The 25,521-nt window shown below is 41.9% G+C and overlaps 3 protein-coding genes across 4 annotated transcripts; all 3 read right to left on the bottom strand.

The window, feature by feature from the left end:
- Positions 1-33: 33 nt before the first annotated feature.
- On the bottom strand, positions 34-9,598 carry LOC136434926 (carboxylesterase 4A-like). 2 transcript variants are annotated; one of them, XM_066428040.1, is made up of 8 exons: positions 9,092-9,598; positions 5,966-6,178; positions 5,133-5,395; positions 3,515-3,753; positions 2,733-2,876; positions 2,121-2,320; positions 1,466-1,645; positions 34-924 (listed from the first exon to the last, which is right to left on the bottom strand). In XM_066428040.1, the coding sequence occupies exons 1-8, from the start codon at positions 9,493-9,495 to the stop codon at positions 693-695; spliced, it is 1,875 nt and encodes a 624-aa protein (XP_066284137.1). In that variant the 5' UTR covers positions 9,496-9,598; the 3' UTR covers positions 34-692. The 2 variants fall into 2 exon arrangements, with proteins under 2 accessions (XP_066284137.1, XP_066284138.1); XM_066428041.1 differs by lacking the exon at positions 9,092-9,598 and adding an exon at positions 7,035-7,553.
- Positions 9,599-11,571: 1,973 nt separating this feature from the next.
- On the bottom strand, positions 11,572-20,408 carry LOC136434925 (uncharacterized). The gene is made up of 15 exons (XM_066428039.1): positions 20,265-20,408; positions 19,889-20,062; positions 19,607-19,692; positions 19,326-19,431; positions 17,997-18,187; positions 17,297-17,540; positions 16,771-16,961; positions 15,961-16,116; positions 15,525-15,672; positions 14,684-14,824; positions 14,390-14,557; positions 13,525-13,610; positions 13,066-13,171; positions 12,778-12,892; positions 11,572-12,560 (listed from the first exon to the last, which is right to left on the bottom strand). Exons 1-15 carry the CDS (start codon positions 20,362-20,364, stop codon positions 12,506-12,508), a joined length of 2,067 nt encoding a protein of 688 aa, XP_066284136.1. The 5' UTR covers positions 20,365-20,408; the 3' UTR covers positions 11,572-12,505.
- Positions 20,409-20,715: 307 nt separating this feature from the next.
- Positions 20,716-23,898, bottom strand: LOC136435227 (uncharacterized). Its single transcript, XM_066428532.1, has 6 exons — positions 23,853-23,898; positions 23,526-23,716; positions 22,355-22,592; positions 21,363-21,550; positions 20,977-21,132; positions 20,716-20,874 (listed from the first exon to the last, which is right to left on the bottom strand). The coding sequence occupies exons 1-6, from the start codon at positions 23,896-23,898 to the stop codon at positions 20,716-20,718; spliced, it is 978 nt and encodes a 325-aa protein (XP_066284629.1).
- Between the last annotated feature and the right edge of the window lie 1,623 nt (positions 23,899-25,521).

Raw genomic sequence — 25,521 nt, 5'->3', positions numbered from 1 at the left:
CCAACTGTCCCAATGTCCAGAAAGCTGAGGCCGTTGTGCTTAAACAGTTTATTCACAAACTTAATGATTGTTATTCTCCAACAACACGCTCTGAAGAGAACAATTTTTGGCAAATAGCCTTCAAATGTAATATCCTCCTAAACAAGAAGCATCTTGGAAAAGTTTTGAAAACACGAGTAAACAAACAGCAACTTAACATTTCCTGTAAGAACGTCAAAATATATAACTACTTCATGCAACCTTATGCTGGATCACGTTTTGCAAAAGCACGTTAAGATTTCTAAATATCCAGTAAAACATCACATATCAATGCAGAGAAAATGTACTTGTACAAAAACCAGTTCCATGATCACCAAAAAAATATAAATGCATATTTACACAGCTTGCAGTTGTGGAACGTCACTATCATGTTCACGTATTTGACCCAAACTGGGAATCAGTCAACAACAACAACAAAATCCCTCCCCAACAACGCAACATAAGGTCATTATCATTGACGAACACGGAATCAGAATTAGAAATAAAAAAAAAGGTCATTATCGCTGTTACGTCTATCATCCACCCAATTTTATCATTATAACGAACATCATACGAAAGAGACTTATTACAGAAACAGCGTCTGTCACAACAGTTCCAACGTTTTGCTTAACTCTATCATTGACCAACCATTTCTATCATCGGTACAAGTACTACTACGCGTAGCTGCTCAGACCTATCTTAGAGTCATCATAGCGCATCATTCTGTTGAGGGATAGGACCTTACAGCAGGTGATGCAGGTGATGAAGAAGACCAGGATGAGGAGGATGGCGATCCCGCCCACGACTCCCAGCTGGATCAGGTCGTTCCTCCTCAGTCCCAGCAGCACGGTCTCCTCCAGCCAGGGGTTCGTGTTGGTGTTGTCCTGATCATCGGTCGTCTCCGGGCTGGAACACATATGTTTTGTTGAGCGCCATGTAGTATTTCCAAGGAGCTTTGTTTACAGCAACTCAAATCATCTATTCATTCATTCCCTCGCTTGTCATTCATTCATTCATCTCCACGTATACAAGATGTTTTGGGTTTATCCTAATTCACAGACTTATCAAATTGACATTTTTAAAGTACTTAACAGTACATTCTTGCCTCCGCGAAAACAGAGGTACTGTGATCAGTCGATGTGTTTGTCTGTAGTCGTGTGTGTCCACAGTTGAATGGTTAGCACGCCGGAGACAGTATGACAGGAAGGTAGGTCAAAGGTGGTAGATAGGTCAGAAGAACAGGAAACGGTGAAGCCTGCAGCTGGTTGCAATCCTATAGCTAGTTAGTTTACAGGGGCTTCCATACTCTCCTCAATAACAGTACGGGAGAGTATGGGAGCCCCGATAAACTAACTAGGACGACACCCAGGCTACACCATTACCTGCTCTTCTGACCTTTCCAGCACCTTTGATCTTTAAGTCTACTGACGCTGTTTCGTGTGTGTACCTGCAGGATTGTGAGTCGAGTGCAGGCATCATTTTGGTCCAGAAGAAGGTGCGCCTGGGTCGGATGTATTGTCCTGCGGAGTTGTCTGACATCCGGATCGTCAGGTCAATGAAGCGCTGGGAGGACGTGTAGCGGGGCCAATTGGTCGGCAGGACAGGGTTGTACGGTAAGTTGGGGTTCCTACACGGTTATATGAATGAATAAAGACGTTTATTGCACGTTTTTGACACACTGGGCTGCGCACAGGTCATGAAATAACACGTTGAACGTTAATGCAAAATAAAATAACTAACATTAATATCAAAATTCTGAGTGATTTTATTAGGCAATCGAAAAATTGTTCTCACTACCTCTGCCTTTCAAAGGATGAAAATATGGAATGTTGGCTGTGATATCAATTTTGCAGTGGTTTTAGCGATCCCAGCCATGGGTACTTTCTGCAGGAAACAGAGTAGATCGAGAACTCATCCTGGTGTGGGAATAATAGTTGGCTGACAATTTATGAATGTAAACTATGGGATATTTGATACGTTTTTCATCAACATTTTTTATATATTGTTAACTTGCAATGTTGCCTATGCTGAAAGACTACGAATCTTCCGTTCCTTGGGGGAGGCTTTTGTGGCGATGATAATGAAAAGCAGCAGAACCTCACCCAGTTTTGGCAAAATTAGACCAATACGTCATCATGGACTCGACCAGCTGCATCTCGTCGTCCGTCATGAGGTCGGGGTTGTTCCCCCTGACGGTGGGGAAGAGGTAGTACAGCTCGTCGGCGTGCGCCGCGCCCGCCCAGGCAGGCAGGTTCGAGCGGCGCGCATGCGTGAACTGGTATACGAAGGTCGCCATGTTCAACTGGAAATAACAGGAAAGGTATACCGTAAAGAAGAACAGTACTTTTTGTCCTGTAAGCTTCTTAATCTATCTGATATCTTTGTGGATGCAGAGTATATTAGTATCACTTTAATATTATTTGGAGTATATATTGACGCAAACTATTTCTAGGTCTTGATAATCTCCAAGCAAATCTTTCGGTGGCAAGACAGTATCTATTGGCCAACCTGCATGTTTGAGTTCCCTCTTAGTGTCTCTGTGGTTGGCCCGTGGATTCTGTTTCGGCCCAGGGATACTGTTTTGTCTGTTTGAGTACCGGCAGATCCATGAGATCTCTATGGTTGGCCAATGGATGCATGCATAGGCCCATGCATGATGCTTTCCCTCGGAAGATCTCCTTGGAGATTAGGTCTTGAGACAAAACGAGGCCTACCTGTCTGTAGAGATTGGCCATCTGCATGGTGGAAGCTATGTACGCGAAGTCTCCGTACATCGTGGTGAAGGTCTGCTGCAGGGCGTCAACGTTACTCGTCTCGTTCCAGGAGCCGTACTCCAACGCAACGGCTTCCACCACCGCCTGGGCGCGAGGGAATATCATCAAGGAGGTTAAGAAAACGCATGCAAGGATTTTTAGTTTACTGCGAAATATGGACCAGTGAAATGGTCAAGTGAGTAGAGTGTTCTCTTGGTCATACGTTTGATCCCGGCCGAGTCATACCGAATACTTTCACTTTTAAAAGAGTGGTACATTATTCCTTCTGTTTGTACTCGGCATTTGTAAAGGGTATTGCAGTTGAAGACACACCACTGCCAGTGGGCTAGCCCCCTGTTGTAGTGATCGCATGGCTGTGTGGCCTAGAGCTTTAGAAAAGGAAATGGGCTCCGCCCTATGCACCGCCTAATGCGGAAATGACTTTTACTTATAAGATAAGGATTAACAGATAAAGCAATTGATTAAGACGACGAGAAGACGTAATCAAAGGTTACTTTTTCCATACTAAAGGGTAGGCACCATAGGCCATGCTTCTTGACACCTATATACGGTTTCTGACTATGGAACAAGCACCTGCAGTACCAATGTCAATGATGAATCAAACACAGTATTATGTCCTTATAACTGCTATGGGCATAGGTTGACATCTTGATAGTCATTTTGCGAAGTGATAGGCCGCGAAACACGACACAAGTATGCCTACAAGTAAACATCTGTAGTACCTCGGTGTTAGTTGGAAATATGTGGAAGAGCGAGGCGTTCATGTAGTAGTTGTAAGTCGCCTTGTCCCTGATGTAGTATCCAGGGAGGCCCTCGTTCATCAAGTAGGCGCCTTCGTCCTCATTAAAGCCGAGGAGAAGTTGTCGGTCCGGGACGGACCCCCTCTCCAGGAGACGGACGGGGTCGTCCGGGAGGAAGTCACCGTCGATCACCGGAGTCCAGATCCTCTCCGTGAAGTTACCTGGAAAGGAAACCTTATGAGAAGAGTCTCGCGATGATCAGGATGCAGTGGAGAGAATTGAAGACTGGTTGCAGCTGCAGGGTGTCCAGACTACTGCAGCAGCAGAACACCAGTACTGTGAACTACTACTATAGGCATACTTCAACCATGATTGACCAGCTGACTACACTACAAAGCTAATCTTTCTTCTGGCATCGTGCTTCTGGCGAGCAATCATGGACGGCGTTATCCTGTTATCAAATCATGTTGATGAGCACATGGATCAAACGATTGTCAGTCATGCGCTGCTATGTACAGGGCACATATTCCCTTATGCAAATTGCCTTGGTCTATAAATAGCCATTGGTTGAACAACAGTTTCGACATTCATAGGGATGTGTTTAATCAAAATGTGTATTTCAAAAATATATCTGGGAATGAAACGTTTGTGAATAGCTGGGTGATCAGGTGGTACACTGATTGGACGATTACATTCACAAAAGCAGGGCCTGGGCCGAACTATTATTTAGCCATCTACTGGCTGAAACAGAGCTGATCGGACATAGAACCACAGAAGATTCCATTTTCAAAGCATTTCACGGACATGATGATAGCAGCTTTAATATAAAACTCAGGTCCAATTTTTTGTCTGTTAGAATTATTACCCTTGATCCACCCTGTGACCCTATGGGCTTAAAGGTTAACTTTTGCAACCGATACACAAAGGGTTTGTCATACAGTATTTCGATCTCGGTAAAAGATCAACTACTATCCTGGAGACTTTGCTGAAGGCATTTGTTCGGACTTGACTTCAGAGAACATGTCTTGGATGTCTACACTGTGGTATTGGTATGTAGCATTAACATTATCTTCCATGTTTTGACAGTTTGACTTGCATACATGTAGCTGCATGTTTTCTACAAGTCACATCCGTTGTAGTATTATTTTCATCTTATTCATTTGAAGTACAGTCAGTGGGTACCCATCTGAGTAACGAGGCTCTTGTAGTGCCCTTTAACGTGCTCGATCGAGGCATCTCCTAGCTCGCGGTCACCGGGGAACCCCATTTTACCGACGGTCCCTTCCGAAAGACGAACGCAGCTCCAACCAGGATGCCCTTCCCTGGATTCGAACCGGGATCTGCCAGTTATGCTAGGGTCACATTTTCAAGCCGGTGCCCGACCGGGTTGTTTGACAAAACAAAGAATAAAGAATGCATATCAAGGATACACGCAAGGAGTATTTTCTTTTACGTTTTGTGTGTTTTGTTGTCTTTTATATCGTATTTTTTGTTCCCGCAAACCACCCGGCTGGGCCCCGCTTTGGAAATGTGAGCATTACCGACTACTGTACTTCAGGAACCAGGAGCTTTACTGTGAGTATGTTTAACTTTAACTTACCTGTGAAACGTGCAGCCGCCTGTGCCAGCTCGTTGGCGCTGACCCTCCTTAGAACCGTCACCATGTCCACCGGGTCCTGGGTGCGACAGTTCAGGTACTCGCACAGCTCCCGCGTGGCCTCCAGCGGGTCCGGGTTGATCATCCCCGGGCTCATGGCCACACCGCTCTGGCAGATCGCTCGCTGGAACAGGCCGGTGTTCTGGGGAGACAGCATCTGCATGCTCACCGACGCACCGCCCGCGCTCTCGCCGAACAGGGTGATTCTGTTAAAGGATGATAATCCTGTTATTGTACTATGGTGAATTTTTTTCCCAATGATAATAGCTTGTACAACACTGACTGGTCTTCCGGGTTTATACATATATAGATTGAACGAATGATTCAACAGAATTGACTGAATCATTATCATTCCAGTTGATAAGTTCTAGACTCACAGTACATGTAGATGAATGCAAATGACGTTTGCATTAGAATCTCATACAAATCTAAAACTACATCCCGCGTTTATTTCTCACATGCCAACCTTTTCAGAATGATTCTGCAATGCTATACTCAAGGAAAATGAAGGTATATAACTCATGTATTTATATATAAATGCACACAGATAAATATACTCAGGTGCTAACAAGCCTATTTTTCAGGTATCCCTGATATCAGAATGTAAAAGCACAACTTGCACTAGTTACACAATAACCATCATTATCACCACGTTACATACAGATATCATTTGTCGCCGATATAGCGATTCTTAAATGTCTTGTAATTAAGCACAGTTCGTTGTTCCAGTGACAGAGTGTTCCATAACTGAGCCCATAAATGTTTAGTGCCTTCACCTGTTAGCGTCCCCGCCGAAGTTGTCGATGTTGTCCTTGACCCACTGTATAGCTGCCTGCTGGTCCATGAGCCCGTAGTTCCCCGGTGCGGTCCTGTCTCCCGTGCTGAGGAACCCGAACACGCTCAGGCGATAGTTCACGGTCACCACGATGACGCCACCAACCGCCGCCAGCCACTCGCCGTTATACGACGCCGCCGTGTCGGAATTAAAGCTGTAGAAACACAATGATTCATTGAATCTACAGTATACAAAGAGGAAGTCAGTGATGTTTTTTTCTGTTTGTTTTTTTACATCATCGTCTGTATTGCACAACCGGATTTATGCGCATCACACCAGTTCTTGTACAGTGTACAAACTGCGTAAGGCTGTGTTTGATCGACTCATGATCACGCCGGGAAGGACAATATATCTTTGCCACTGGTGAATCTGTTTTGAGATTAGGGAAGGACCACTTTTTTTTTTAAATGCGGAGGGTTTTTTAACGTGCTAGAGGTCTGGCTCTCCTTAAACACGAAATATTCGGGTTGAAGACCCCGCAAATGATAATCATTTAATTTCATTTTATTTCATTCTTTAAAAGTCCTAACCAGGTAAGTTATCTCGATGAGGGGCAGTTAAACCATTAATCCCTTATGGGCGTTTTGAACAGTCTATGTTGTGCGTTAGGAGGGCTAGTTGGAAAATAGGGATGTAATTCTAATTATATTCAGTAGACAGTAGGTTTGTTCTGTCAACTAAATATTCTCGACTGGTATCTATTTGTCATAGGCATGCTACCTGCTGGCTACATAGTCCTCCGAAAAAAGTCTCCTTGTCATAATGGACAACAATGCACGTACACTACATGTACACATGTCGATCAAAACCTACCAGCACATAGTGTTATACGCCATGCATTTCCTTATTGACCTTATCTGATCATAAACGAGGAATCGGAACGTATGTGTACACTGTAGGTTAGTATCTGGGTAGATTGGCATGTCAGGACGAAGTTAGAAATAAGATGAAATATCATTGAAGACGTTCTGTTAAGGGAATAGATAATACAATCTATGCTGTTCACAAACCCGTCGTCAGGAATCCAAATCATAACTGCCAAGTCATCCGTGTCAGCTGTTCCTCGGGGCACGAAGACGTTTAAGAACAAACAGTCCTCCGACATGGACAGGGCGGATGGCTGGGAGAGTCGCGGGGCACGCATGCACAGGTCCCCGAAGTCCGTGGCGTATCGGATACCTTCCCACGGGCGTACTTTCTCGGGCGGTTTGAAGCGAAGGTTTCCAATCGGCGGGGCGGCGTAAGGAATTCCCAGGTAGTTCTCAACGGTTACGCTTTCCACCGTTGTGGTGAAGCCCAAAACTCGACCCGAGTCCGTCACTGTTGTCGGGTTCTGTGCGGCCACAACAGTGAAATATACTCCAAACAGCACGTCCAAACGAATCCCGAGAAACGAAAAGCCCTTCATAATTCCTTTAATGTAATCCGATCGAAAGTAGATGTCGATTTAAATAGTCCCCAGGGAGGAATCTTTAACCAGTAACAGGTAGAGAGATTCAATTTATATCTGTTTACTCTGTGACACTTGTGTCAGGTCACCGTTGGTTGACACAGGAGTGTCTTGTTGACAAACGGTAAGAGAGTCAACATTACGTCACGCCACCTCATGTCACTAGCGAACATATCTCCTTTTTTATCGATGAGTTTGAAAATTTAATGTTGTGACAAGGAGACGTTAAAACTGCTTGGTTGGTATTCAGAGGGCATATATCGTGACAGCTTTATCTAAAATGAAATTTTACATTTGTGTACTTTTGATTATAAATCTGAAAAGGTATGCTCACATTTTTGTTTCAAATTTGTTGCGACATAACGACATTCCTTGCTTGTTCCCCTGGCGACTTTCACTGGTAGGCCTTCTTCAGCAAAATAAGTATTAGGCGGACAAGGCACTAATAGACAACAGAGTAGTTACCAATCTTCAGACGTAATAAAATCGATCTTTATCGACCATTCTTCTGGTAAGGTTTGTATACATATATAAGAGATGTAGTCGAGTGCTCCTTGTTAGAATTTCAACGTCTATTGAATTAGTTTCCTGCATGCATGTAAAAGCAGCATGTTATATCCTTGATGTCACAATTCCCGTCACCTCGAGGCCTCATACATGTACATCAGCTGCTGATTGTACATGTACATATACATGTACAAGTGTACGTTTTATCTATTTGTAAGGGGTGAAATACACGAGAATTTTCTATTGACTCAGTCAGTATCATATTGTTTCCGTTATAAGCATGTCTGGTCTGTTTATGACCATGACGTAGGGTGTTTATGGTGGTACAGGTAAGCGGATTCTTTTGTTATCCGAGTGTGGCAGAGCCTGGCACGATGTTCATATGTTCGCAGGCTAATTCCGCTGTTACCAAGAACCGCACGGCTTGTATTGACGAAGTGAGCTTTTGTTCCGTTAAACAGCGACAATCTGGGGGTCAATCATTAACTTATAAAGCAAAGGATTACCTCACCAAGACGAGTCCAACCATGCAGTCTGGCGGAGGGGTGTGTGTGATCAGGTACTGTCAGAATGACAGTTTGTGACAGATGTCTTCGGATGTGCAAGAAATGTAAAACGATTCTGATGCACTCCTGTGATCTTTGCATGTTTCTTGAACGCTTCATTTCTCAAGTAAAGTGCATGATTGAACACGAAAAAAGGGTAAAATTTGGATAACTTCTCATCTAAACTGCCTATCCTAGTATTTCGGTATACCCTAGAGTTAATACTGAGGTTACTGATGACAACAGGTATAGATGTTAAAGTAGATTTAAGTGCTACCTTTGAGAGACTCTAGAGGGTTCTTCATGTTGTGTGCTCGAGTGTTGTTTTGCATTGAGACAAATGGTTTTATTAGTAGGTTGGAAAACATCTGAAGAATGGTATACCAATATAGGAGTGCGTTATCCTGGGAGACATTGGGTTGGAGATCTGTTTGGACATTTTTTTTCAGGGTGGCGGAATTATGTACCCTGGTAGAATTATGTTAGTAGATGTTACCGGTTTGAAATAGACATCTACAAACCTTCAGATTATTTCTGTATACGAAATAAGAATGGTTGTACTAACCGTCCCCCGTGTATGTACACCATGACCGCCATCTTCTCGTCTTCCTCCTCCAGCGTCACCCGTGGCACAAACACGTTCAGGTACAGGCAGTCCTCCGACGTAGGGACATTCTCAGGCAGCGGGAACTGCATGCACGAGTCCCCGTAGTCATTCGCGTATTTAACGCCCTCCCAGGCCCGTACAGCCTGAGGCTTTAGGAAGCGGAGGTTGCCGAAAGGCGGCATCGCGTAAGGTACACCTAGGTACCGCTCTATCACAACCCGCTCCACGGTTGTTGTCGAGCCCATGATTGTCCCCGATTCAGTGACTCTTGTTGGACTGTCCTGACCGAAAACCGACTGTGAAATTGCTAGTAAGAACAATACGAAGGTTCGCAAACAAACCGATGACCGTCTGTGGAACATCTTGCTTTCAAGAGAAGGTAAAAAAGATGCACTTGAAGTTGCAGTATGCACTCCGAAAACAAGCTATGTAGAAACTGACGGTTATGGACGCTTTCCCAGGGTACACCGGGATTCAAAGTTAAATATTACCTATAAATGTCTGGCCCAGGGCATTGATCGATCCAATGAGGTGACCTACGCTTGTTTATTTTTCTGTTCAAGTATTTGAACACACGTAGTGCTAGGCATACAGGATAACTAACTCAAGGAATGGATACTTTTAACGTACTGGATGCTCGAGCTCTTATCGACAACGATGAAGACATGATTGACACTTGTAAATCACTTGAAATAAAAACAAGGGCATGCCATGTAACGTTGGGTAACCTAAATTCGGGATTTTTCCGATAATGGTTGACTGAAATCAATCTAGCAGAACAATAAACCATCCTTTTTTTCTATTATTCTGTCAGTATCATGTACTATCTTTGCACTAATCATATATATGGTAGATTTTGTCTCTAGTCGTGCTGACACCATAATATTTCAACTTGAAACTACCGTCTGCCGCACGTTCAATGACGGTGCTGTCAGACAGGGGGGCACATTAATTCGGGAGAGAAGATTCGTCTTGAATATCTTACCGCTAATCACATTTTATACAGCAGCTATTCGTTCCATCCTTGGCTTGAGGAGAGTGCTATGGATATAGACGTGTCCAAGTAAAAAAAAATACACGAAAAAACGGCCGCACCGCACACATCAGGCCTTTGCTAACATCCCGTTTGTTGAGTCGGTACCGGTAGAACGTCACTCAAAGTCGATCCCCACCGTCATGGCAACGTGTAACGTTACATTATTCATGGCAAGTAAGCTGGATGCCGTAGCAATGGTTATACTGCTATGTCCATGTGTTCCTTGTTGTGTTAGGAGCAAACTTTGAGGAAAATATCGTCTTCAGTCCACTATCACACGCAACATTTAGACAAAAAAGTGTTCCTCACGACCTTTTGTCGTCTGCTTGACGACATGATTCTGGGTAACAATATGGCGGCGGGAAAATACACGTGCCGTAGGTTGTAGCAACAAAGAGGAGTTTTGATGATTGATCACACTTAGAATCCAGTTGCAGGTTAAAAAAAAGGGATTCTAATAAGTTGTCTTGTAAATAATTGTGTTTAGCAGGCAGGAGATGTGACATTTGTCTTATAAACCAGCGAACAACCGAGCAGTGTGAGTCTCCCACGAAGCCCCCAGACTCTGTCAATAAGGGACGGAGAGTTTTTGACGTCGCCAACTTCTAATGTGTGGTTATCGAAGCTTTTCAGACAGTGTTCTGAATACGTTAGTCTGTCAAGTTTGCATTTCTAGCGGTATTACTGATGTTGCATCTAGCACATATCCCTAAATACCCCGTTTTCGAAAAATCCCGACTTTAAGTACCCCACGAATTTAGGTTACCCAACGTTACACCATCGACGGACAAGTTACTGTATGGCAGCAAGTCTGATCAGTTCAAGAGGTACAGGGTGCTGAGTTATCTACAGTTCATATATAGTAAGTGGGATTTTAACAGCGTGAAGCTCAAGATTTCCTTCGTAGTATACATGTACAAGTAACGTTGTATTGAGTAACCATTGTGTGTGGCGTCTGTCAATCAACTATCATGTTGAAAATCATAATAAGTTGAAGAATGTTCACAATTATCGGATATGCCTTTTGTTGTTGTAACCGCCAATATGTAATTAATTTAATACCCCCTTTTCTTTACACAGTGTGCAATGTTTGTGTGTGTTTATTATTGTGTTGTTTATTGTTCACTTGCACATAAAGTGCGCCAGAGGAAATATCGTAGAACTAGAAACCTCCCGGTTTTATTGAGGGTTTTCCCCCAAAACTGTGATTATTTACGTATGGTTATAACAATTACTGTTGATTATAACATACATACATACATCCGTAAATAGAATAAAACAAAAGAGAAGAGCAAATGGTTATAGATATACAAGATCAAAGGAAATAAGGAAAATCAATGAACTAGCTAACCAAAGAAATAATAAGATAAAAAAATAAAGAAAAATAGAGAAGACGCTGACCCATTTTTAAGCGGTGTTAATTCAAATGCCATTGAATGATCCGCACATCATTTGATTCATAACCTCCATTTCAATAGATACAAAGGACAATACCTCTAAATTCGGGGCTTGGTAATTTGAACAGTATTGTGTTTTTCCTCACCTAAATGTCTTTAGCTCTTTGATAGCATCAAGATTTGTATCTAACATATCAGTACTCAGACGTGCATTTAACTAAGTATAGTGGTTTGGTAGCTTTGTTTGAACAAAGTAGTTTCTTGAACATTGGTTTCTGACATTGTATATATATTCAACGTAGCACGTGTGCAAAAGCATAATTTCTTATTCCCTGGGTTGAACATTAACACATAACATCACATGTACACTGGCAGCAATGTGACAGATAAACAATAGTTTCGATAAAGCTTTAATTAAGATTACTCTTATGTAAATCTAACATTACAGGTCACGTATCCTACTCTGGTTTGCAATTTTCGATTTTTTTCATATATCTATATTCTTCAACTCACTCTTTAGTTCTAGAATTGGAAGTCAAGTACTCAGAAATAACTGTTAACATGAAGATCAATCATGTATGATTACTGCTATGTTTGGAGTATATTTGAGTTCTTAACAACTCATCAGTGCAAACGATGTCTTAATTTCTCTAAATCACAACTTCAAATGAACATCGAGTCCCTAGGATTCTAAGACATAATATAGTCCGGCACAAGCTTGAGCCAAGTGTCAAAGTAGCAGTCATGGCTTAGGTAGACACAGACAGGTAAACAAACCATTAATCTTGAATTATTAATTCTAGCTTCAAATTTTTAAAAGTACAGAATAACTAGTCGGTGAAACGATGTCTAAGGTTCTCAAAGGTACAATCTCAAAGAGATGGCTTGAGACACCGTTGGACCCAAGTGTAAAAGCTTTCCATGCATATGGGTCATGACTTAGGTAGACACTTGCAGAGGCTGGAAGGACGGTCCGCCTCGTCCTGATGGCCGTCTGTAAGATATACACAGTCTTTAGGAACATGAAGAGATTATAGACGGTACATCTTACTCGTTGTAATACAAAGAGAATATTTCATGTTACATGACACTCATTGTCACTAGCTATCTATGAGAAAATTGGTTGAAAGTTTGAGAGACCTTAAAATAGGATGTCATTTTGACAAAGGAATAGACGAGCTTTTCGAGTACTTTAACATGAAGGGACTCACCTCTTACGGAAGAACCAAACAGCAGCAACGACAAGGAGCGTGAGGATGACTCCAACCAACAGCCCAACAACCACCCCCGTGCCGAGGCCACCGGTACCGCCGGCAGTTTGTTTACCTTTGGACAAAGCATCGTAAATGATTGAATATACGAGGGGAAACGCACCCTAACTGGAATTTCGTAGGTTAAAATCACTAGGCATGTTAAGATCCGGCCATGTCAACAAGCATTTAAAAGTGCGCAACTAGGGATATGGAGGAGATGAGGGACTGTTACGTTAATTTACTGACCTCTCGAACTGTTAAAGATGAAGCCCACATCGCCATCCGGCCAGGCGTCACTGCACGAACCGTGAGCGGCACCCGAATACAGCACACCAGAACCGCTCTCCCCCAGCTGCAAAACGAGCAAAATAAAGTCTTGTGCACAAAACTGAAACTGAAAATATTACCTTTTTCCCGGAGATAAAAAAAGTAGGACTTCATCGTGGATTGAACCCAGGCCTTATCGCTCATGTGACGAGTAGAGGTCATAGGATTTTACAGAGCATCGTCATAACGGAAGTATAATTTTCAGCAAATGCTTTATGGCTGACCAAATATCTTCAGGTCTATTGCTACGGCAGCAAGACCATTGCAGAATTGAATGCCCCGTATAGTGTTTGACTTAGAATTGTTAAGTGGAGGAACTCTAGTCACCTCGGCGGCTTATACATGCAGAAATGTGTTTTAGGTAGTAAAGATACTCACGTGTCCAACCATTATACATGTCAATGACTGCCATTCAGGCTCTAGCAAATGCAGCAATAGAAGTTGTGGTATGGGGATGAAATGACCTGCAGGAATGTTTGTCGACAATTGTTTCATTAGTGTCCGTTGTAATAATTGCACTTCCTCAATGATATTCGACTAAAAGTACGGAAACTTGATTTCGTTGGATTATATCTCGGTGAATACCCTGTCAATTGTATTGCATTTCGTAGTTTGAAATTTTCCCTTTATCATACGTCTGCTGTTCTATCAATGATTCGCATTGTTTGTTCTATCATCGGAAAGCTTGTACATTTTCGTCTAAAATGATACCCCATATTTTATCACCACGCTTTTGTAACTCAAGAGAGACCTCACTAATAACTATTGATCTCCATGAAATGTTCTGATTGTGCAGATGATTTCGACATTTGCATGAACTATGCTAGGTCATGTACACCTTTAACTAACTTACACAGGTCACAGTGTTGACATTCCAATCATAATACCCCAAAGAAGAATTATGGCACTTTTGCACCAATTATGTAATTTAGGAATGTATTTGCATAATTCATATCTTATAATGTTACACCTACCATTGACTACACATATTTTTTTACATGCATTTGAGTATATGAATGTAGGATGATAAAAATTTTGGCTTCGATCACTGCAACGGGTAAGAAACAAGCTTTCCAGTGATCTCTAATACTATGCAGTTCATAAAGTAACAGCGGAAATATGATTGATCAAATTTAGATCCCTAACCTTTTTTTGTGATGAATGGCTCATCACATACTTAATTTAGACGATAACATCACACATAAATGACATTAGAACTTTCCGAGAAGTGAACAGAATGTACCTGACATATCGATGCTCCATGTGCTATTGGAAAGGGTAGCGTCGACCCTTCCCGTAAGCTCGAATGTATTGATCACGAGGCTGTAGTCTTTGTCTCCTTCTGGCAGAGATATTTTTCCATCCAACTGCATGCCTTTGTCAAACCCTTGCGGGGCAGTACTGGCTGGAGCTTGAGTTATTAAAAAAAAGAGAGAAAAAAGATGCAATAACCATTTATCTAAGTCATGAACATGTATTTCAACGATCAATTCCGAAAGAAGCACAGATACATGGAAATGATGTAAAGGAACCTTACCGATACATCCAAATTCATCAAAACCGGCCAGGTCCATCGTAGTCCTGATCACCACGTTTGTTATCTTCTTCAGGAATCCTAGCCTTTCGTCCGTCAGCGGTAGTTTCTCGTTACTGCCAACTTCTCTGCCGCGATTTTGTTCTTGATGGTGCACAGGAAATTAATCGGGAAAACATTAGTTCAGTCCTCCGTTTGGACTCCAGATGTATGTTTTGAAGTGCCAGTAGTATATTTTTGATCCGAACAAAAATTTTCTGACACCTGACATCTACTACGAAAATTGCGTGAATGGACTTAGTATCGTTAGTGCAAAACGTGGTCCTTCCGATCTTTTTCTGCATAATTATGATTAGGAGTAGGAATTATTCACACCTAAATGCGTCAAAATATTCCTCTTACATTGCCAAAGCATTGTATGTAATGATGGGCAACAATAAAAACAAGATATCACTGATGTCAGGGGGTATGAGGGCTAAACGAAATCTTCTTATGAAAATTATTTTACTTGATCTGCATAGCTAAGACGAACCTGAATATATTCCTTCAAAGTACTTCAACTGCTGTTATAAATCTATCCTTATCCTGTCGTGATAAGCACGTAGCACGAAGGAACCCTGTTTTATAGGGTTTTGCACCCACGTGAATATGACGTAACTATTGTCCGTCATATTGGATGTTTATAGCTGGAGGTTTCCAGGTAGAGTATATTAAGTTGTAGATATACGCATACGTGCAATCACGTGTTCACTATACACATGCAACTGGCTTTTCAGGTCCAACCAAACAGCATGGTGACTGTGGCGCAACGTGAAAGTGCATTATGGCTATGAGACCCGCTAACCTGTGTCAGACAAGAGCAGTCCCTTGATGTCATCGCTGGCTTTCCAGAAGCTGCCAAGGTCCTGTGACACGTGCTGATAAAAACCCCAGTAGGGATCCAAGGTGGACTCTATCTCATCGGCAATGTTCTTGTAGGGTATAAGCGCGTCCTTCAAAATGTAACAAAGAACATGATTCGTTGATGGAAGTTAGACATCCATGTAGTAAGATACGCCCAAAATAGTTCTAACCTCAATAATAGTCTTAAACTCATTAACATATCTGTTCAGAGTTTTAGTATAAAACCTGGTTCTCCAGTCCTGTCCTTATCCAGTTGCTTGAGTAACTATTTTGGGCGTAGAGAACATAATTTCTATTGGGATGAAAGCGGTTTCTTGATGATGAAGATTTATTTGCTTGTCATAGCTTTTCTGTGACCGAAATCTTTCAGTACCTACCCGTCTTTTGTACTTTGGATCGCACTCCTCGTCCCATCTGTCGTGGAAGATGGAGTACAGCGACTGGTCGTAGCCCTGTCTGGTGAATATACTGATGAAATTTCCTCGGAAGCCCTCAGCTTGTGCCTGCACATACTCCTCGTCCCACAAGGGAGTCTATCAAAAGATATGTATAATCGTGAAGACACGTGTTCCGTAGTGAGATGATGTAGCAAAAAGTCTGGTCTCTTTGAAGTATTTCCTTACACAGTCTCTCTCTCTCTCTCTCTCTCTCTCTCTCTCTCTCTCTCTCTCTCTCTCTCTCTCTCTCTCTCTCTCTCTCTATATATATATATATATATATATATATATATATATATATACATATATATATATAGAGAGAGAGATAGATAGATAGATAGATAGATAGATATAGATATATCTATATCTATATCTTTATCTCTCTCTCTATATATATATATGTATATGTATATGTATATCTATGTCTATGTCTATATCTACATATCTATCTATCTATCTATCTATCTCTCTCTCTATATATATATCTAAATATATATCTATATCTATCTATATATATTTATATCTATATATCTATCTATATATCTATCTATATATCTATATCTATCTCTCTATCTACCTATCAATCTATCTCTCTCTCTCTCTCTCTCTCTGTCTCTCTCTCTCTCTCTCTCTCTCTCTCTCTCTCTCTCTCTATATATATATATATATATATATATATATATAACTTTTTTTCCCCTATAGCTTATCAACTTCCTATACCTTATCAACTTCGATACTAGGTACACGTACGTTTTCGAACCCCGGAGGAACCTGTTGGGAGTATTTTGTGTTGTTGAAGTTCAGTATGGAGTCCATAATGATCACACCACGAATGTCCGATAGTTTCGTGTCAAGAAAGGCCATGTATGGGGTAAGAACATTTTCCACAAACTCCTTGCTTCCACACAGTCCTTTAGAGCACGCTGACATGTCATGGGTATCTGAGGAAAATTGAAAAAAATACATTGTACACTTGTTTGTTTTTTTAGATAAACTTACTCCTACTTTTATGTCCATTCTTTCACCTTTGACCAGCAAGTAAGAGATATGCGACAGTGTCTAGCCGTAGTCAAAGTTTGATTCATCGCACAAAAATAGCAAGTTTCACACAATTACATAGCTTCTCTTATGCATAGCATTGTATATGAGTCAGACAGGCTGCTGGGAGCGCGATTTTAGCCAGGATACGTAATCAGTTGCTGTCTACGTAGCTTGGCTAAATCCTTAATCTTCCTCTGTATCTTAACTCCCATCATCGTCAGTGATAACGGCTTACCCGGGGATTCGCCACACTGCAGGTCGAACGCGATAAAGACCACGGAGTAGTTAGGGATGCACCACTGTGAGGTGATGACCCTAGCGGCTTCCATCAGAGCTGCAAGACCGGATCCGTTCTCGTCCACTCCTGGATTGTTCCTACAGGTGTCGTAGTGAGCTCCCAGAATCACAGGTTTCTCTTGTCTAGGATTTCCTCCAGGGTGGAAGCCCCGCCATATTCCTATAATATTCTGACCTTGGTACTGAGAGAGACACAGAAGTGGATTCATTTCATAACCTTGTTCTTTTCAAGCTTCTCGCACCCCTCGGTAGATATTTTAATTTTGACCCAAGTTAAACTTCAGTCTTATAGTTATGCTTCGGTCCCAATTCGAAAAAGAGTTTTTTTTTGCACTTTCGGGCGACACCCCAAAGTGGTTCCGTGGTGCTTCCGGGGCATTTTTGAGCCCGGTGGGGCCCTGTGGTGACTTTAACTAGGATTTAAATTCAACGCGGGACCCGGAAACAAATAGAAGCCGTGAGCTAATCGTGCGAGCACCCCCCCCCCCCAACTGACCCATCAGTCCACCGGGAAAAATTTCTGGCTTCGGGGCCCGATGCATCATTTAATTGTTTCTTGATTCTTTGATCTGAGGTAAACACGCATTGATGAGTATATTACTGCTTGTTGAAGACAAGATCGCTGAAACATTTCTCACCCCATCATACTCTGTGTCGAATACATCGATGAAAATCTGCATGCCGTAACTCTTGAATGTAGAGTGAATGAAGTCTGCTGCCGCCCGCTTCCCGGCGAGGTTGGTCACGTGGTGGCGGTTTTCGCTGAAATGGTCGGTCAGAAGCGAGCGCAGATTTTCCGTAGTGGTTGATGGGAAGAGGCCACACGATCCTGTAAAAGCAGAAGTGATTATCTTTTATTTCAGTCATTTTTATGTTTCTTTTGTTTACAACCTTGACATTTTGGGTTACAAGTATTAAAAATACATGGCAGAAACAAAAAAAAGATAAATCCATGACCGTGGCTTTACGTAAACCTAACATCCTAATTACTAATACAATAAGGGCTAGCATGCATCATTAGTTTCGATATTTTTTCTAATGACAAAATAGTATTTCATATAATAACCCTTTTTAATTGTAGGGGTTGTTGTATCTTAAGATATATTAAAATCTGTCTGCAGCATTGAGACTCTTACAGTCTGTTGTGCTTGACTTGAGAACTGTGACCTATGGAGTCGCTGGCTACTATGGTGCGGATATTATATGAGGATATTATATAACGTTACACATAACCGAGCATGACTCCCGACCAACAGCCGACTATGGTGAGCTTTGGGCCACGCCTAGCCTATCGAACATGTCCCAACCATCGGCTAACCAGTAAATGCCTTATTCCCGACTGAGCCCCGAATGCTCTCTAACCTACTCACAACCATCCCGACCTCTAGTCGCAGACTGTCGAATCTCTCCTGACTAATTACAATCCCCGACTGATTGCTAACCCTCTCACGAATTGAAGTGGATATATTCAGCGACTTTCAAATGAGGGATCATTTTCGCTTTTGATCAAAATAATCCCTTCTACTATGTTGTTAACATCACCGAGAGATAAAATTTGGATCACGGTTAACTTCAATAAGACTTTTAGAGTTCTTCTTTGTTTTTGGTCGTGTGAAGGTCGGAGGTGATAATTCACCCACATTCTGGTTGTAGCCAGTTTGATTGGGACTGAGTTAGACGAGACTTGTCTACGGCCTTGGGGTGAGTCATGGGTAGGTTGGAAACTAGTTGGGAGTAACTTACTCCCGAACACCAGCATAACACAAGCCGACCACACCGAACACCAGCCAACTCATTCCAGACCTCCCGTTCAGAGCCGAATGTTTAATTTTTTTTTTAAAACTGGGGCAGCCGAATACCAGCCGACTGAGCCGAACGCCAGCCGAACCACTCCCGAAGCACTCCTAATCATGGTCTCCGGAAGGTCCGGAGACCATGTTCGGCTATTTCTAACCGAGGCTACGTACCTGTGGAGTCGCTGGCTATAAGTGGGATGATATCATGTGGCCAATCGTCACCGCACATTCCGTTGATCTCCCCCACAAACAATACTCCCTTGTTTACTTCATGTAGCTGAGAACAAATGCAATGTTCGTTAAAGAGTCGTTCTAAGTAACGTGAAAAAACGTTGTATCTTACAATAACCTCTTCAAACGAAGGTTTATGACCCAAACAGTATAAAACGTAGTACCAGTATAAGTCCATTCCGTAAGTCAAAGAAACACTAAAATCCCAATGTTATACTCACGTGACCCGACAAGACACAATTCACTCCGTCCCAGTCAGGGGTTGGATTCCTTAGCGCCACACGATGATTATCTCCATTGAAGCGTCCTTGCAGGGAAAGATATTGAGCCGAAATGGTTTTAATGGATATCATGCTCATTTATGTAGCAATTCTTGCCTGATATTTGAAATGTCGTATCCACGCCTGCTTCAAGTATGGTTTGAAATATATATGTGATCAATGGATAGCATGGAAATGTTTTGACACCCGTTCAAGTTGAAACTAATATAGTATGTACAGTACCTGCAAAGGTATATTCCCATCCGAGCGTGGTTATCACCACAGAAATCACAATCCTTCCGGAAGATGTGAATGTGTCCACTTTGGCAGTCATGTTTCGATCCCCCTGAGGTAGGGTAATTATCCCGGTCAATTCGGTTCCTTCATGGAAGGATGGGGGAGCTGCAGTCATAGGATCTAAACTCAACAGAAGACAGCAACAGTGTCGTGTCAAGACAAGTCTTAGAATTACAAATCTTAGAGTGAGAAAAATAGTTCTTATGATATATATATACATGTAGTAGTGAAAGGAAGCAGTAATTTAATTCCAAGACAATTAGGATAGCATTGCAATTATAAAATCATAAGCATGTCATAACTATTCAACGAATGATATCACCTTTACACTCGAGCTTGAACTCAGCTAGGTCCATCACTGTTCTGGTGACCGCATCTGTGATCTTCTTGAGGAATTCAAGCCGGGCGTCCGTCAAGACCATCTTGTCATCAACCCCGCGGTTGGGTCTCCCTCTTCCACGATTGGACACTGATGCACACCATGTAAAATCAACCATATTGTCTGTAGGCCATTTACAAGTGCAATTATCTCTTTTGAAAGTTTACTGTCTGTCAATTTTTTTGTTACCTGAACGTGAACCGCCTACGCAGAGGGAAAACTTTTGTATCTGTTTAGCCGGTATAACCGCCCTTCGGCGTAACACACCAGCTTCGCAGGCACGCGGCGCGGCAGGATCTGGTCAGATTGCACCGAACGACCTTTCACATCTAACCTTCGCCTATCTAACTGCATGCATTGTTTAAAGCTATCTAGTGAGGATGCCTCTACAGTACTACTTACGTGTGTCAGTCAGCAGCATGGCCTTGATGTCCGTGCTGGAGTTCCAGAAACTCGTCAGGTCGTTACCGATGAACTGCTTGTACACCTCCCAGTTAGGATCCGACTGTGTTTCTACAGCTGAGACCACATCCTTCAGAGGGAATAGCACCGACTGAAACAAAGGACGTTCGTTGGTTCATTTGGTATAACATGCCCTGTAAGATGAAAACATCTGCAATAGCATTGTAATTTGTAAGTTATATTTCCTTCCTACCTGCCGTTTGTACTGAGGATGTCCGGCCGCGTCCCACCTGTTGTAGAACGCCGAGTACAGCGGGAAGTCGTACTCCTGTCGGCCGGCCACTAAGATGAAGTTTCCCCGGAAGCCGTCCTGTTCTACACTCTCGTACCCCTCCTTTAAGCCAGGAACCTGCCAGAAATACAATGATTTTATATTTGAGGAAAGTTATTGAAGCCTTCATGCCGCGTTTATCATGATCCTAGCTACAGTCTTTTTATTATTATAATGATTATTTTTATTTGTTGGCGACATGTTTATTGGTCAACTATCGAACGTTGACACCGTGACATCATATCCTTTTTGGTTATAGCCCCAACCATTGTTTTTATCGCATGCTAGCTGATAGTGTTATGGCTCACCTGTTTGAAGGTCTCGGGAAGTGACTGTGCCCCTAGGGTGTCATTAAAGTTGAGGATGGAGTCTAAGATGATGACGCCGTTGATGTTGGCAACGTTGACGCCAACAGAATCAAGATACCGGGCCATGACCTGATCAACGAAATCTTTACTCCCACAGTACCCGTTATAACACGCTGCGTTGTCGAAATCTGTGGTAAGGAATATTGCTCTAGTCAAGAATAATGTCACAAAGAAGCCACTTTCATTCAAAGTCATGAATGGTATTGCAAGATTCCTGTGCTATGTTCATCAATTATGATACCATCATGATCAAAACAATATACAATGCATACGCGAGTTTTAAGTCACGTATCTTTCTCTAAATGATGTTATAAATAAGGTTGCATATATTTGTGAATTATCATATGTAGAGTAGAGTCGATTTGAAAATGATTTGACATGTAAAGATTGCAATGTTATGAAATATTTTCTTTGAAATTTTGGTTTCAAGATGAAGTCTTTAATCTTCTGTACAAAAAGGACAAGAACAAACTTTCAAATGCATTTCTAAAAAATTGGACAAATGTATTTACATGTATAGTATTAAGGGATATATGCGTCATACAGGAATTCGTTACTCTTATATGGGTCAGTTAGGATAGGCTATATGGTAATAACGTTATTATTTTTTAATGACCCGCCTATCCCTCGGTGTATTTGATGTCATATTAAAACGCCTGGTCATTTGCTATAACCACCTCATCGTGATGACAAGACGTTATGACACCATATACACCACGGGCGGGTCATGTTTGAAATTGACAGAGGGTTGAGCGTATTTTTCGCTTGAAACGGCACCCTGTCACATTGGATGTGACTCCAATACCTGCGAACATCGGCCGATCTTTGAAAATCGCGCGTCACCGGGCATATCATGATAATTTAGAGCTCGCAGAATCGTCGACCGATCAAGTTATCTACTTTGTGACAGTGGCATTATTGCAGCGGTTTACCTGGACCCTCGTCAAACTCAAAGTCAAGCGCAGCAAACACGACCAGGTATTCCTGCACGCAGGGCTGGGATGTGATGAGCCGAGCGGCCTCCATGAGGGCGGCCAGACCGGACCCGTTGTCTTGGACCGCAGCCCTGTCTCGTCGACTATCGTAGTGAGCTGTCAGCACGATGGGTCTGTCCAGCCGCGTCCCGGTCAGGCGACCCGGCCACATTCCTACTACATTTTTGCCTCTAAACTGGAACAAAAAGGCACATTTTTAAATAGAGTCTCTCGACCATATACCCCTCCCCCTTCAATCATCATCAGCACTGATGCAAGCACAAAGAAAGCGATTAGGGCGTTAAATCCCAATCATAACTTGTTTATGATGCACACATATCACATCTCTGTGCGACTACAACATATCATCTATGTTTACATGTTAAACCTATCTACATCTATGCGGTTCTAAGTAAAATCCCTCACGGGGCACAAGTCATAGGGGAGTGCTAATTCTGTAGAGCAGTTTAAAGTTAGAGTAGCCAATCATTATGTCTACTCCACCCCTGTCCATCTCTAGGGACAGTATTAGACCCTTGTGTGGTATCATATACACACATGTATCACTTCACCTTACCTATTTTTGTTTTCACGCATCACTTTCTTTCTGGTACCACCACCACTAGTATAGTGGGCTCGAGATGTTGCCCAAGCGTAGCCATAATGATGGGCTACCCTAACTTTAAACTGCTCTACAGAATTAGCCTCTACCAAATGCTACGTTTGGCCCATGGCGTTCCATTAAATAGGTGAGCTCGCCAAGTGACTGTTGTTATGATATGTTGCTGGTTGTACCGATGTGTGATTAATCACCAGACAATTATTCTGTGTACAGAAAAAACGAAGCAAAGGGCCAATAAACCTACGGCACAGGAAACCTTTCCGGGGGAGTAAGACTTCATCTTCGTTTTCTAAGATTTTCACAAAAGAGCTGTGATGATTGGTTTTTGAACAAAAAAACTCATGTAGTAACAACAGTGATATGATTAAGAGTGAAATCTGCCCGCTCTAGCCCGGGGCCTCCCCTTCTCCCTACTTTGCCCATGTTGGGATCATCTAGGGGTACCTTAGAAGAAGAATAAAGAAGAAACGTAAATTTCAAGGACACAAAAACTTGAAATATCCTTACGTTTGGGTTGTCTGTGTCGAAGTCCTCATTGACTACCTGCATGCCGTAGCCCTTGAAAGTGTTTTCTATGAAATTAACCGCAGCAGATTTGGCAGCAGGGTTGGTGACATGATGGCGGTTGTCCCCGAAATGGTCATTCAAAAGCCTGCTCAAATCACCAGTTGTAGTCCATGGGTCGACGGCACCCGTCACTGTGGTGTTCAAAATTTGATAAAAGAAATGTTGCTGTTGTTGCCATTGTTTTTCTTAGTATTCAAATTAAGAATAGACCAGTGTTCTTCCATAATTCCACACCTACTATGAATCATGATATACCATGTGCCTCACCTCCAATAGTGAAAATGGCACATATGACGATGAACGTGAGGGCCATCTCGTAAATCGCCAGAGCAGGTTGACACAAGTAGCTTCCCTAGGACGACAGGAACCCAACAAACGTTAGTTACATCTAACCACTTGGAGATGTATCTTAATATCAAAGGTCAGTGGATGGCTAACAAAAAAAGACTGATTGGTTACTCCGTGTATTTATAGATCACCTGGTAAATCATTTGCTACAGGTTTCAGATAGCACCAGTTCCTCTTGTTATTAGGAATTCGTGGTTCTGATTAGGAATTTGTTTGTCAATGAACCGATCTCTACACATTTACGACATCACAGTACAATTTAGAAATAACAGGAAAATTTGATTCTAACGTGATTTCAATGTTGTCGATCGTTGTTGTTCTTCACATATACACCTCCATAATGGTGCAACGATTGTGAATATTTGCCACAATGGAGCCATGGCACCGAGGCTCCTGCATTTTTAAAGCATGTATTAAGGAAACTACTGTGTTAGGGAAAGGCTCTTTATCCTTGCACCTACACGAGAAAGCAGTGCAATATTAGCCATATGTTAAAAAAAACATCAATCACAATTGCACAATGCAATCATCGTTAAAAGTAAAGTCCTCAATGACTATTGAAATCATATGGACTTTTTTGTAATAAGTTTGAAATATTTTGAATAAAAGAATAAACTAGTCGTAATAGTCGAAATTGTTCAAACAATTGAAAATGACAGTTTGGATATGATTGCATCTATATATGTTGAGAACCCTTTTGAAAGTAAAGGCACAAAGATCTCGTTACTTAGAACAATTTCTAACATTTGTTTGACGTTCTGAATAGTTCTAGAGTTCCAACATGTTGTAAATATTTGCATCATTTTCCAAATGGTAGATTTGGGTTATTGCCCCCATAACAGTAGATGCTAACAAGCTCCTTTGTGGTTAGCAGTCTATGCATGGCGGGAGACATGGTCCCCTTTGCTTCACATGGATGTGCGAATTGCTTTCCTCCCTGCCCACTGACCGTAATGTTCAATATATGGATGTTAGAACAAATGGTGACCTTATGTTCCAACATGTTAGAAACTAATATGAATAACGTAATCTATGTTTAGAATATTTCTAATATGTTGTAACGCTGTAGAATATAGAATTTCAAACGAATGATAGAAATTAGTATATTTTTATATAAACAGTTATTTATCTCAATAAGACTTTTACCGAATGTTTCGGAAATGGCAACTAACACCCATACATCATGTGGAATTGCCCCTTCTCAATTCTATCAAATTTGGTGGCGAATGGAGATAAAAGAAAATGTATTACTTGTCACTTTTGTTCTAATCACATCAGCCGTCTCACGTGAGGCGGTATATGACACTTAAACTGGGCCAAAAGGTATAAGGTTACTAAGAGTAACACATCCATTGATACCGAAAGGGCTTGCCACTGTGAGCTTTGGAGGCATATAGCATACACATGCATGCATACATATTTGCATACATACGTATATAGAGAATTAAAATCAAACGATCTCGTCTTCAAAAAAAATAAACGAATGTAGTTGCGATTTTTGGGGTTTATCTTTTCACTTTCACTGTTCACAGAAACACAACTGTTTGACCTGGTGTAGACATCACTCCGCGTTAACCCTCATCCGACC

The sequence above is a fragment of the Branchiostoma lanceolatum genome, chromosome 5 (genome assembly GCF_035083965.1).
Source record: "Branchiostoma lanceolatum isolate klBraLanc5 chromosome 5, klBraLanc5.hap2, whole genome shotgun sequence".
NCBI lineage: Eukaryota > Metazoa > Chordata > Leptocardii > Amphioxiformes > Branchiostomatidae > Branchiostoma > Branchiostoma lanceolatum.
The sequence above is the reverse complement of the archived record's forward strand: the minus strand, read 5'-3'. Positions and strand labels throughout refer to the sequence as shown.

What these genes read in the sequence shown, in the direction of transcription:
- LOC136434926 (XM_066428040.1), bottom strand. Translation starts at nt 9,495, where the DNA reads ATGTTCCACAGACGGTCATCGGTTTGTTTGCGAACCTTCGTATTGTTC. An exon ending in TATTTCCAACTAACACCGAG is followed by an intron (nt 2,877 to 3,514) that starts GTACTACAGATG and finishes CCTCGCGCCCAG; the next exon opens with GCGGTGGTGGAAGCCGTTGC. An exon ending in TGGCCAATCTCTACAGACAG is followed by an intron (nt 2,321 to 2,732) that starts GTAGGCCTCGTT and finishes TGTTATTTCCAG; the next exon opens with TTGAACATGGCGACCTTCGT.
- LOC136434925 (XM_066428039.1), bottom strand. Translation starts at nt 20,364, where the DNA reads ATGGTCTTGACGGACGCCCGGCTTGAATTCCTCAAGAAGATCACAGAT. An exon ending in TATAGCCAGCGACTCCACAG is followed by an intron (nt 18,188 to 19,325) that starts GTACGTAGCCTC and finishes CTGCTTTTACAG; the next exon opens with GATCGTGTGGCCTCTTCCCA. An exon ending in CATGTATAATGGTTGGACAC is followed by an intron (nt 13,172 to 13,524) that starts GTGAGTATCTTT and finishes CTCGTTTTGCAG; the next exon opens with CTGGGGGAGAGCGGTTCTGG.
- LOC136435227 (XM_066428532.1), bottom strand. Translation starts at nt 23,898, where the DNA reads ATGGCCCTCACGTTCATCGTCATATGTGCCATTTTCACTATTGGAG. An exon ending in TGAGTTTGACGAGGGTCCAG is followed by an intron (nt 21,551 to 22,354) that starts GTAAACCGCTGC and finishes TCCTTACCACAG; the next exon opens with ATTTCGACAACGCAGCGTGT. An exon ending in ATCCTCAGTACAAACGGCAG is followed by an intron (nt 20,875 to 20,976) that starts GTAGGAAGGAAA and finishes CCTTTGTTTCAG; the next exon opens with TCGGTGCTATTCCCTCTGAA.